This window comes from Rhinoraja longicauda, chromosome 17 (assembly GCF_053455715.1).
Source record: "Rhinoraja longicauda isolate Sanriku21f chromosome 17, sRhiLon1.1, whole genome shotgun sequence".
NCBI lineage: Eukaryota > Metazoa > Chordata > Chondrichthyes > Rajiformes > Arhynchobatidae > Rhinoraja > Rhinoraja longicauda.
Window position 1 is genome coordinate 13,236,409 of NC_135969.1, and position 13,648 is coordinate 13,250,056.

General features: G+C 45.1%; 1 protein-coding gene across 2 annotated transcripts in view; it reads right to left on the reverse strand.

The window, feature by feature from the left end:
- Positions 1–13,648, reverse strand: part of LOC144601768 (sodium-coupled neutral amino acid transporter 3-like) — a 155,696-nt gene that overhangs the window by 42,755 nt on the left and 99,293 nt on the right. For both annotated transcript variants that reach the window (XM_078414160.1, XM_078414158.1), the window contains exons 5-7: positions 10,190–10,263; positions 8,499–8,591; positions 4,587–4,668 (exon numbers count right to left, since the gene is read on the reverse strand). In XM_078414160.1, the coding sequence (XP_078270286.1) occupies positions 4,587–4,668; positions 8,499–8,591; positions 10,190–10,263 (249 nt within the window). The remainder of the gene's footprint in view (positions 1–4,586; positions 4,669–8,498; positions 8,592–10,189; positions 10,264–13,648) is intronic.

Consider the following 13,648-nt stretch of genomic DNA (forward strand, 5'->3'; position numbering starts at 1 on the left):
AGAACGGAGATGAGGAAGAACTTTTTCAGTCAGAGAGTGGTGAAGGTGTGGAATTCTCTGCCTCAGAAGGCAGTGGAGGCCAGTTCGTTGGATGCTTTCAAGAGAGAGCTGGATAGAGCTCTTAAGGATAGAGGAGTGAGGGGGTATGGGGAGACGGCAGGAACGGGGTACTGATTGAGAGTGATCAGCCACGATCACATTGAATGGCGGTGCTGGCTCGAGGGGCTGAATGGCCTACTCCTGCACCTATTGTCTATTGAAACATAAGTAAGGATTAAGGATTATTTTAGTGTCAATCGTAATTCCCTCCATTAATGTTTTTATCACCGCAAAACAAGGCCAATTGCCCACTGTGTCCGTGTTGGCTTTGTAAACAAACAGCCAACTAATCCTTCTTCCCTGCTCATTTCTCGAAACACTGAAAAATGGTCAATGCTTCTTTTATTGTTACGTGTACCAAAAGTACAGCGAAGTATATTTTTTGCATATAGATCTGTGCAATTATTACCTATACATAAAGTCAAACCCTGATAAAGTCCCCCATGCATGGACACAGCCCACTGAGTCCATATGCAATAGTCGACAGACTATCCTTTCCTATCAAAACGCATCTATTTAAAAAAAATGAAAATTACAATTGAATGAAATTCTCAGTCCATTTGTCAAATCTCTTTTAAGCAGTGCACTGCAGAATATTACAGATTTAATTTAAATATTTGTTATCTTCTCCTCTTGGCTTTTCTTTCCAGCTGCGATGAAGCAAACTGATCTTCATTCTGAAGGTGCTCTGTACTGCCACGGGTGAACAGATTTGAAACTTTCTCGCATTTAACTTTTATAAATTATTGAACTGGCAGAAACGGCTGGCTGTTGCAAACTAATGTTGTAGTAAAAACATCCTGTTAACGTAACACTGTTGCATGTGGTATAAATGAGCTTTTAATTAAATTTACTCCCTGTTCTTAAAGTACTAATTTTGCGTGTCATTCTCTACGATATTTCAAAATTCTGTGAGTTTTAACATTTTTTTAAAAATCATCTTATTTTCTTAAGTTATTTGTTGAGCTTCTACCTTAGGCTCTTGTGCACATTGGAATCTTGCTTTTGCATATGCAAAATGTTTAAAATCACAAGTTTAAAACTGTGATCTGTGAAAGGTGGCCTGTGACTTCAATGTAATTGGTTTGCTTGATTAAATCATTGTTGCCTACAATCCATTGCATCCAACAGCAGCAGATGCTGGAAGGGGAGAAGTTTAAGGCACACATTCCTAGTTCATTGTGGTCAGCATAACCCAAACTCCTGAATATTTGCCCTCTGATATGGAAGAGTTTCTCGGGATCAAAGCTCTATTTAATTATGAATAGGTTAAAATCATATTAAATGCAGCTAGTCCTGACCTCCTCATCAGCCAGAGTGCAGTACTGACCTTCCATCTCCAGGGCGGCGCAGTGGTAGAGCTGCTGCCCTACATTGCCAGAGACCCAAGTTCGATATTGACTGCAGATGCTGTCTGTACAGAGTTTGCATGGGTAGGTTGTGACTGTGTGGGTTTTGTCCGGGTGCTCCGGTTTCCTTGCACATTCCAAAGACGTGTAGGTTTGTAGGTTAATTGGCTTTGGTAAAGATTGTAAATTGTCCCCAGTATGTAGGATAGTGCTAGTATATGAGGATCGCTCATCGGCATGGATTCAGTGGGCCGAAGGGCCTGTTTCCATGCATCTCGAAAATTAAAAATAAATCTACCCAATTCGAGATGTTTGGACTATCTTTAATTGAACTTTATCTTGCACTAAATGTTGTACCCTTTATCCTTTAGCTAGCTGTACACTGTGGACAGCGTAATGTAATGATGTATAGCCTTTTCTTTGACTGGCTAGCACACAAACAAAAGCTTTTCACTACAGGTGACAATAATAAACATTACAGGTGACAATAATAAACTAAAACTAAACATTATTTTGGTCTTTCTCCTGATTGATTTCCCCCATTTCTGGAAAGATTTTCTATATATTGTGCTGATACCATTCTATAACCAAATTTTAGTTTAGTTTGGAGATGCAGCGCGGAAACCGGCCCTTCGGGTGGTCTGTGCTGGCGAATGATCCACGTACACTAACACTGTCCTACAGACTAAGGACCATTTACAATTCTTACTGAAGTCAATTAACCTACAAACCTCTACGCCTTTGGAGTGTGGGAGGAAACCAGAGCACCTGGAGAAAACCCACGCAGTCACGGGGAGAAAGGACAAACTCCGTACAAGACAGTACCCGTATTCAGGATTGAACCTGGGTCTCTGGCGCTATAAGGCTGCAACTTTACCGCTGTGCCACTGTGCATTCATTATGAACAAAATGAACAAACATTGAATAAAATCCGACAAAAATTAATTTTGTTCTTCCTGTGAGCTTCTAACCAGACAGCAGTTCAGCTCCAACCGCGTAATAAATACTAGTGTGTATCTCTAAGGATTTATTCACAAAATGCTGGAGTAACTCAGCAGGTCAGGCAGCATCTCGGGAGAGAAGGAATGGGTGACGTTTCGGGTCGAGACCCTTCTTCAGACTGATGTCAGGGGGGCGGGACAAAGGAAGGATATAGGTGGAGACAGGAAGATAGAGGGAGATCTGGGAAGGAGGAGGGGAAGGGAGGGACAGAGGAACTATCTGAAGTTGTATCTCTAAGGAAGTGGATTCAAATGGACAAAGTCTTGTTAGCATTATGACCTATAGCAGAGATGCTGTGAGCAGCTTTTTGCTCCCTTTCCTGATGCAATCTTTATTCAGAGTTGCTCCTGGGTTCTATATTTGTTCCTCTGATATAATCAGACTCGGGCTGAAAGCACCAATGGGGATGGGCAAATGTCCACCAATGGAGGCCCTTGCTGTAACAGAAAGCTTCCAAGTACCTGAGCCAGTTCCAGCCAGAAGCATCTGCAAATAGACTGGCCTCGATATCTCTGCAGCTGTCCTCTTCCCCTCACTGTCAAGGCCCTGTTGCCAATTGCGCCACTTCTGTGTACATCTGGTCAACTGACAAATGTTTAGGAGCGGCACTGTTTCTTCTTGCATTCACAAATGTATGAACAGGGGTCCTGAGCCTCCCTCTGGGATTAATATTTAATTTTCCTAACCTGTGCTCCGATAAGTATGCAGGAGCTCCATGACAAATCCACCGTTAGTAACTCTCCATTAACTGTTAAAGTGCTGAAAGAACAAGGGATTTGCAGTTGGGAAAATAGCGTAACTTCACCCATACTTGAGTTAATCTCTGTTCCGGTGAATAAGTAAAAGTTCTCCAAGGATGAACTGTGCGTGACCCTCACCCTGCTAAATGCGCACAAAATCAATACAGTCACAAAGTGCATAACCCCACTCCTGCATAATAAACAGCAGCTCCCTGCTATTGCCTTATGCCTAACCCTCAATCCGCTGGCCAAAAGCTATGCACAATTCTCACTCTGTTAAAATCTCACTCATTCAGATGGCACGTGTGAAGCGTTTAATTTTCCTACCATTTTCTCTGAGAAGAATGTCTACATAGAATCATAAAGTCATGGAGTCGTACAGCGTGGAAACAGGCCCTTCTTTCCAACTTGCCCACACCGAACTGCATGTACCATCTATTTTTCCCTCTCAGCCCCATTCCCCTGCCTTCTCCCCATAACCTTTGATGCTCTTACTAATCAAAAAACTATCAATTTCTGCTTTAAAAATACCCATGACTTGGCCTCCCATGCATCTGTGCCAATTAATTCCACAGATTCATCACCCCATGGCTAAAGAAATTCCTCCTCATCTCCATTCTAAAGTGTTGTCCTTTTATTTTGAGGCTGTGCCCTCTGGTCCGAGACTCTCCCACCACTGGAAAAGTACTTGGTACTTTATTTTGCAAAGTATTGACAGTTTCATTGTTGCTGAATTTAAGTCGCGGAATTCCCCACCCAGTAGCTTTGTGGGGTGATGTTCATCAATGGGTTAATGATCGCAAGGATGGCAGTCATTCAAGAAAGTATCTCACCACTACCACTCACCGGCCCTACAACACACATATCTCAAAAATAAACATATATAACAAAATAGTTGACAAATTTCTGCCTTTGATTTCCTCTTCTTCCTTTGAAAGTAAATTCACTGATGACCTACCCTGACCCATGCAATTCATCCGTTTTATTTTATTCCACATGAATTCATTTGGGACATTGGATATTACCACATGGTAATTCTACCTCCAGTCTTCTATCTATTTATGTCCAAAGTACCGTATGGTTAAGTCAGTTAAGCTGCAACATTTAAAACTTAATCTATTGTCAGTGTTAATGCAGTTTGCGACCAAAATGATGAGACTTTTGAAAATACCATCACATATCCCTTGGCGTAACCAGCATTCAAAGTCTTAACTCAAGCATCCAGGGGCCAGTTATGCTCGTAGAGCATGTCCATCATTTCTGGTGGTTGCTTGGCTGGGTCCAATGGATGAGTGGGTATCCACCAAGTCAAGGTAATGTCAAGAGGAAAGGCTCTGTAAAATTCAACCCATATCAATTATTGGACCCTCTCTGCTTTTCAGGAGCTCCAACTCACCCAGATTTCTCCTCGATGTTGAGGAAGGCTTGTATCACCAGTGGGAGTTCATACTTCACGATATAAAGGTAACTGGACATGGCTGAAAGGAGAAGAGGATCATTAAAGGTTAAACCCCAACAATGTACAAAATCTTCAATCTGGAAACTTCGAATGGAAACTGGTTCCTCGGTCATTTCAAATACATTGTTTCATATCAAAACATTTCTGGAAACATTAGTTCCCGTGTTACAACGGTCACAATAAGCCAGGCATGTGTAATAATTTGTTAAAATCCTGAAATAGAACAGGAATTGCTGGAAATACTCAGCAGGCCAGGTAGCATCTGTGGAGGGAGAAAACAATGTTTCAGGTCATTGGGCATTATCAGAATTGATTATTTCCTACTGAGTATTTCCAATTCCAATATTTTGCTTCTGTGATGCCCTGAGGTTGTGAAAGATATTTTATGAATGCAAATCTTTCGTTTTTTTCTATTATTTTAGAAATATCCAACCAAAATATATATCATTGTCACATCCTTTCTGTGGATGGTTACAACAAACAGTCTTGGATAATAGAGCACATTCGGCCCACAAGTGTCCTATTTTATTCTCTCAGATTTCCATCAACCTATTGACTCCAGCCTCATGGTTCCTCCACTTACCTGCACACCAGGGACAATTTACAGAGGCCAATCTGTGCATCATTGAGGTGCAGGAGGAAAACAGAGCACTCTGGGGAAACCAGCACAGAAGGTGGTGAGGGGAGAAAAATTTTAATGGGCACCTGAGGGGTAACTTTTTTACACAAAGAGTGGTGGGTATATGAAATGAGCTGCCGGAGGAGTTAGTTGAGGCAGGTACTATTATAACATTTAAGAGCCATTTGGACAGGTACGTGGATAGGATAGGTTTAGAGGGACAGGTGAGGCTAGAGTAGATGGAGCATGTTGTTTGGCATGGGCAAGTTGAGCTCAAGGTCCTGTTTCCATATTGTATGACATGAAGATTCTCAGAACGTGCAAACTCCACACAGGCAGCACCAGAGGTCCAGATTGAACCCCGGATGGTGGAGCTGTTAGGTTCCAACTCCACTAGCTCTGCCCCTGTGCCACCCACAAATCTGAGTCGAAATATAACATTGGCATTCTTAAATACGTTACTTGCTAATGATGTATGGCTGGGAACGTAAACAAAACAAAATTATAAAGGATGCACTTTAATTTAGTTTAGAGATACAGCGCGGAAATAGACCATTTGGCCCACAGAGTCCCCGCCAACCAGCAGTCCCCACCAACCAGCAGTCCCCGCCAACCAGCAGTCCCCGCCAACCAGCAGTCCCCGCCAACCAGCAGTCCCCGCCAACCAGCAGTCCCCACCAACCAGCAGTCCCCACCAACCAGCAGTCCCCACCAACCAGCAGTCCCCACCAACCAGCAGTCCCCACCAACCAGCAGTCCCCACCAACCAGCAGTCCCCACCAACCAGCAGTCCCCACCAACCAGCAGTCCCCACCAACCAGTACTATCCTGCACACTAGGGACAATTTATTATCTTTACCAAAGCCAATTAACCTACAAACCTGTACGTCTGAAATGTGGGAGGAAACTGGAGCTCGCTGAGAAAATCCACGCGGTCATGGGGATAACGTACAAACTCTGTACAGACAGCACCCAAAGTCAGGATCGAACCTGGGTCTCTGGCGTTGTAAGGCAGCAACTCTACCGCTGCGCCACCGTGACGCCCCAATATGTGGAATTCAATGAGCAGACTGAAATGAATTATACTCTTGTTTGAAAACCACAGGTGCAATGTGATGTTGGCTCACTCCAATGAGTGAGCATTAAATGCGATGAATCACTAATGAGCAGATGTTAGTCAGCTTTAGGTGCCTTGAAAGTAATAACTGGGCAGGCAGTGGGTGCAGGTGTTATAGTGCATCAGTATCAATACAACAATTCGGCACAATGCAGTGATATACTGGCAGGGGTTATACAAACACTTTCAAAGGCTTGCTTGTGAACATCACAGGATGGGAGCACAGTTTTGCAAAGGGGAAGAAAGGTCCAAATCCCACAAATTAAAAAAAACAAGGTAATGGTTTTTTTTCTCTGGAATGCCTGATAGCTTAACAAAATTTTAAAAAAATATGTACGGAAATCAACAAATTATAGAGCATTTTTTCATGGAAACCATAATTTCATTCCAGGAAACGCTTCCTTCCAAAGTTATAATAGTTATAAAGGAAGACATGTTGACTTGTGTTTTAAACTCCATATAAGGAACAATGAACTGAGAATACAGTCCCTTTAACTAAACAAAGTTATTTTTTCGTGTGCCTGGGAAAAGTTTGCCTTAAATTGTGTTCTCAACAAAAGTAATTTTAATCTTGCTAATTTCAGTGATGCCTTAATGGTACTAGGATAGACCAAGACCCCATATTAGGAGTACGAAATAGGACTTGGTGGCTCTCATGCCGAGTTTCATTCATAGCTGAACATCTAATTCTTCCCAATTTCTATAACACTTAGGGCGGTACAGTGGTGCAGCGGTAGAGTTCCTGCCTTACAGATTACTGGTTCTGTCTGTACGGAGTTTGTGCATTCTCTGTGACCGCGTGGGTTTTCTCCGGGTGCTCCAGTTTCCTCCCACATTCCAAAGACGCACAGGTTTGTAGTTTAATTGGCTTCTGCAAATGATAAATTGTCCCTAGTGCGTAGGTTAGTGTACGGGGTGATCGCCGGTCGGCGCGGACTCGGTGGGCTGAAGGGCCAGTTTCCATGCTGTATCTCTAAAGTAAACTAAAGTAAACTTTTGAATGGTCCCAACCCAAAACATCACCGAGCCGTGGTCTCCAGAGATGCTGCCTGACCCGCTGAGTTACTCCAGCACTTTGTGAAAATTTGTGTAAACCAGCATCTGCAGTTCCTTGTTTCTACTCTCGACATCCTCTGTTCTTGAAAATCTTTATCTTGAGTAAACCCAGTAACTAGAGATCCATTAGTCGTCTGAAGTAGAGACTTTCATAGATTTCTGGTCTCAGTTCACATCGGGGGAAAGTGGCATTTTGCAGTGACGACTTTCAAATGGGTATCTTGCGTTGTACCGTTTATCTAGGCCTGGCTTTCTGTGCATTTTTTGTTTTAACAAAATTGAATTTATTCAGTTATTTATAGAAGCACTTACACATTGTACTATAACAAAACACCCACCAATATAACATCAGACTGCCAAATACCTAACTAAATTTCAAATTACTATATTACAATTCTTATGCAGGATTCAGTCAGTCCCCCGCAGCGCCCAGCAATCCCTGAACTCCTGCATAGTGCCAGTGGACACCGTGTGGTCTTTGTCAAGGGACACCGAGCGTGGACGTAACCCTGGAAAAGGGGCAGGCAGTCGACTCGGGTGGCACAGTGACGCAGCGGTAGAGTTGCTGCCTTATAGAGAATGCAGCGCCGGAGATCCGGGTTCGATCCCGAACACGGGTGCTGTCTGTACGGAGTTTGTATGTTCTCCCCGTGACCTGCGTGGGTTTTCTCTGAGATCTTCAGTTTCCTCCCACACTCCAAAGACGTACAGGTATCTAGGTTAATTGGCTTGGTAAATGTAAAAATTATCCCTTGTGGGTGTAGGATAGTGTTAATGTGCAGGGATCACTGGTCAGTGCGGACCGGGTGGGCCGAAAGGGCATGTTTCCGCGCTGTATCTCTAAACTGAAACCCTGTCTTTCTGTATATAAGGATTCCCAGTGTACAATGGTACAATTGAAGCACGTTAATTTTAATGCTATTGAAGAACAATGTATCCCTTCAGTATTTCCCCACAGATCTCTTCAAGCACAGATCTTACCAGAACAAACACCATCAAAGGTAAATACTTAATTACAAAACTACAGAGTTTTCATATCTTCAGTTTGACTTCTTACCCCCAATATTCTGCAGGGTGATTGCCAAAGCAGCTGCTAATTTTCCAGGGGTTCCGAATGCCCTATAACCGAGCTGTTCATAAGCACGGATTCCTGGGAATTGAGGAAAAGGGAGATATCAGTCACTGGACTTGAAGCCCAGATTTTTCACATTAATATTTGGATACCTTAAAAGCGTCCATTAACAACAACTCCATCCAAGATCGCAAGAAATTGCAAAGAATTGGAGACGCAGCCCAGACCATCACACAAACCAACCTCTTTCCATTGACTCCATCTACACTTCATGCTGCCTCGGCAAGGCCCCCAGCATAATCAAGAACGTCTCATCCCGGTCACTTCCTCTTCTCCCCTCTCCCATCTTTCCTGAGATACAGAAGTGTGAAAACGCACACCTCCAGATTCAGGGACAGTTTCTTCTCCGCTGTTATCAGGCAACTGAAACATCCTATCACCAACTAGAGAGTGGTCCTGAGCTACTATTTACCCTGCTGAAGACCCTCAGACTATCTTTCATCAGACTTCAGTGGTCTTTACCTTGCACTACACGTTATCCTGTATCTGCACACTGCGATGGCCCAATTGTAATCATGTATAGTCTTTCCGCTGACTGGTTAGCACGCAACAAAAGCTTTTCAATGTATCTCAGTACACGTGACAATAAACTAGACTAAAGACCAAAAAACACTAACAACAACCAGGACCAGTTACGTGTCACCTTTAATGTAGCAAAGGCAAACCAAGATGCTTCACAGAAGTGCCAACAAATGGAAATTTACTTTGCATTGCATGATGTTATAGTAGGGCCACTGATGAAAAGATTGGGCAAAGCGCTGGGTTTGAAGAGGCTTTTGGATAGGCTGGGAATGAAGGGATATGGATCACTTGCAGTCAGAGGAGATTAGTTTATCTTGGCATCATGTTCATCACATTCATTGTGGGCCGAAGGATCTATTAATGTGCTGTACTGTTCTCAATGAGGGTGAAAATTGTTCTCAATCTGTCACGCCAATGCCTACAATAGGTACTTTTGTTCAGTACCTACATGGTGGTCCGAAGAGGCTATTTGATCCCGTACGAATCACAAAGATAACCAAAATGGACACTAATACTAATGATCAACAAGAATTGGCCATACAGCCTCTTAAGCTGACTCCAACTTTCAATAAGACTACCCATCTCATGTCCCCTTTCATGCCATCTCACCGTCACCCTCGGTTCCAGAAATCTTTCCATGTCAGTCTTCAAGAAGCAATAACTAAGGATCCAAAACCATCCAAGGCAGAGAATGGCAAAAGTTGACAACACTTAATGCAAACAAATATCCCCTCCTCCCAGTCCTACCTCGCTCCTTGACACCTTATCTTCACACTATGCCCTCTAGACTCTCTAGCTTTTGAGCACCCACCATCTCAGTTCCTCTCTCTCTCAGTGAGAAGGCTTGATGGTCTTCCATGTCCATCCATTTGGTTTGTCATTTTCCTTTGATCCTGGTGTCTTAACATTTTCAACATGACTGAAACATCAATCGCCAATGTGCGTGTTTAATTTTAGCATTTCCAGAGCAGAAAATGTCAGCTAGACCATGCCCAAAGCATGAAAACGATGAATTTGTTCAGTGAATTCCCTCTAAGCACAGATGGTTCAAGGCAAAGCACAGAAAGGACATGCATTGGGGCCACTTCACTTACCAACCACTCCAGAGGCTTTCAGAAGCAAGTGAATGGAATAGGCGGAGAGGAGGGCCACAGCTGACAACAGAATGCTAAAACAAAGGAAGAAAAAGGCAGATGATTATCTTCAACATCAAATCATCAATTTAACCGATCAGTGGAAAGTTTATGCAATTGAGTTAAATTACTAACTCCTGGCTTTATTCGGAGTTTTTGAGACTTGAAATCTTCAAATAACATTTGACGGAATAGTGCTTCAAGAATCAGACTGCAGCAGGAAATTTGCCTAGAATAGAAGGTGATTTTGGAGACATGTCCCTATTGAGGATAGCCTTCAGAAATCATAATAGGTGCCCAATCAAGTTCCATTTTCAAGTTCCATTTTCCGATTTTCCAAAGTTCCACCAAACACCTTCGCTCAGTCCGCCTGGACCTACCTGGTCTCCCAGTTGCCAAACACTTTAATTCCCCTTCCCCATTCCCACACTGACCTTTCTGTCCTAAGCCTCCTCCATTGTCAGAGTGAGGCTAAACGCAAATCGGAGGAACAGCATCTCATATTTTGCTTGGGCAGCTTACAGCCCAGTGGTACGATATTAATAATAATAATAATAATACATTTAATTTATATATCGCTTTTCTGGAAACTCAAAGACGCTTTACAGAGCAAACAAGACATAAAAACAAACAAACAAACAAAAGATTTGTCCAGACGGAGAAGCGGCGAACAAACAGCGCCAGCGTCCTCTCACGTCAGGGTCCGGCGTAAATGGTTGACAATAAGCAATAAACAGTAAATGGTTGACAGTAAACAATAAAGAACACAAGACACACAATTACAATTTAACACAGACAACCTTCACAGTGATTCCTCCAGGCACACCCTCACTGTGATGGAAGGCAAAGAAAAGTCTTATCTCCTCCTCATTCTTCTCCCGCGGTCAGGCAGTCAAACTGCTGCCTCGAGGCGATCGAAGCTCCCGACTTTTGAAACCCCCGCCGGGCGATGGAAGGTCCCAGGGCCGAGCCGAGCAGGCCGATGAAGGTCCTAAGCCCCCACCGGGCGATGGAAAGTGCCGCGGCCGAGCCACGCAGGGCGATGAAGGTCCTGCGAACGGGTCGATCAAGCCTCGCGATTCGGGGCGGTCGAAGCTGCTACGGCTGGAGCTCCCGAAAGCCGGTCGCCAGCCAGGGACCTGCGAGCTCCCGATGTTGCGGTCCACAGAGCCTGCCGTAAGTCCAGGTAAGTCCAGGTAAGATGGTGAGTCCAGGCCCTGCGACCGGAGCCTTCAAGGTCGCTCCCAGCTGGAGGCCGCCAACTCCACGGTGTTAGGCCGTAGCGCGAACGGAGATGCGACATGGAAAAAGGTCGCATCTCCGTTGAGGAGGAGATTTAGAAAAAAGGTTTCCCCCACCCCCCCCCCCACATATACACAGCTAAAAATAGGTCAATACCTACATTTAAACGGTAACAATAGACAAAGACAGAAAAAAGACAGACAGACTGCCGGGGAGCCACAGCCGCAAGGTGCAGCCACGCCCCAGTATATTGATGTCTCTAACTTCAAGTAACACCTGCATTCCCTTTCTCCCCATCCCTCCCCCACCCAAGTTGCACCAGGTTCCTGTTCTTACCATGCAAACAGCTAACAAAGACCCGTTTCCTTTATCATCGTTACTTTTTTGCATATCTTTCATTCATCTGTTCTATATCTCTCCACATCACTGTCTATATCTCTCGTTTCCCTTTCTCCTGACTAGTATGAAGAAGGGACTCAACCCAAAATGTCACCCATTCCTTCTCTCCAGAGATGCTGCCTGTCCCGCTGAGTTACTCCAGCAATCTGGCACGTGGCGGCGCCTAACGGCAGCGGCTGACTAGCAGTCTGTCCGTCTTTTTTTTGTTGAGTGTCGGTGTTGGGATGATTTTTATATATATTTTTTTGGTTGTGTATGTGTGGGAGGGGGTGGTGGTGTGTGGGGGGTGGGTGTGGGTGGGTGGGTGTGGGGAACTTTTCTCTTCCTCACGGCGCGGGGTGCGGCTCGGCTGCGGGGCCTAACATCCCCCGGTGCGGCTCGGCCGCTGGACTTTACATCCCGGTGCGGCTTGGCCGCTGGACTTTACATCCCGGTGCGGCTTGGCCGCTGGACTTACATCGCCCGGTGCAGCTCGGCTGCGGGGCTTAACACCGCCTGGTGCAACTCGGCTGCGGGACTTTACATCGCCCGGTGCAGCTCGGCTGCGGGGCTTAACACCGCCCGGTGCAGCTCGGCTGCGGGGCTTAACACCGCCCGGTGCAACTCGGCTGCGGGGCTTAACACCGCCCGGTGCGGCTCGGCTGCGGGACTTTTCACCGCTGGTGCGGCTCGGCTGCGGGACTTAGCTGCGCAAGGCTTGGTCGCGGGCCTTTCATCGCCCGGTTCGGCCGCGAGACGTTTCAGCGCCCGGTGCGGGGACTGTGCGGGTCCGTCGGGGACGAGCTGTCTGTCCGTGGGCGTGGGGAAGAGAGGGGAAGTTTTGTTGCCTCCATCACAGTGAGGGGGTGTTTGGAGTCACTGTGATGGACGTTTGTGTTGGGGTCATGTGTCTTGTGTTCTTTTTTTTTTTCTATGACTGCTATGTAGTTTCGTTCGGTACTTCGGTACCGAACGACAAATAAAGCTCTGTTATACCTGTTATGTTATTTGTGTCTATCTTCCATTTCTAAATGTTCCATCTCCCAATATTTTTGGAATAGTATCCCTCACACTGAATTATAAGTTTCTGCAAAGGGCCTGCCCCACTTAGGCGATTTTAAGGCGACTGCCAGCGACTAGGCTGTCGCCGACAGTTCGCCGGGATGTCACGGGCACGATCGTGAGGAGTGTTCAAAGAATCGTAGTGGATCTCAGCGCGTCGCTGAGAAATCAACCGGATTGAAATTTCTCGGCGACAGCTGGCTTGTAGCCACATATCGTTGCTTATTGCAGGCGCTGTCGCATGCTGTCCCCAGGTTTGCTAGGTTGTCTTAGATGCATTTAGAAGCACGTAATATTTCATTAAGTAAAGTCATTTGAAGATACTGTAAAATACTTGTGTTTCCTTTAATTTTAATTCCTTTCATTATCGACTTCCTGTTTCACTGAATCTTTGGTCAATAAATTCAGACGTGGGTGGCAGCATCGGTTAAGGCTGGAGTGGTTCTCTCAATGTCAGCAAGACAAAGGAGATTGTGATTGACTTCAGGAAGCGAAGCAGTACACACACCCCTGTAAGTTCTCCCTGTGACCATGTGGGTTTTCTCCGGGGACTCCGGTTTCCACCCACATTCCAAAGACATGCATGTAATTGGCTTCTGTAGTGTGTAGGATGCGAAAGTGGGATAACATAGAACTAGTGCATGGGGGATCGATGGTCGGCTCGGTGAGCCGTAGGGCCTGTTTCCACGATGTATCTCTAACCTCTCCACCCGAAACGTCACCCATTCCTTCTCTCCT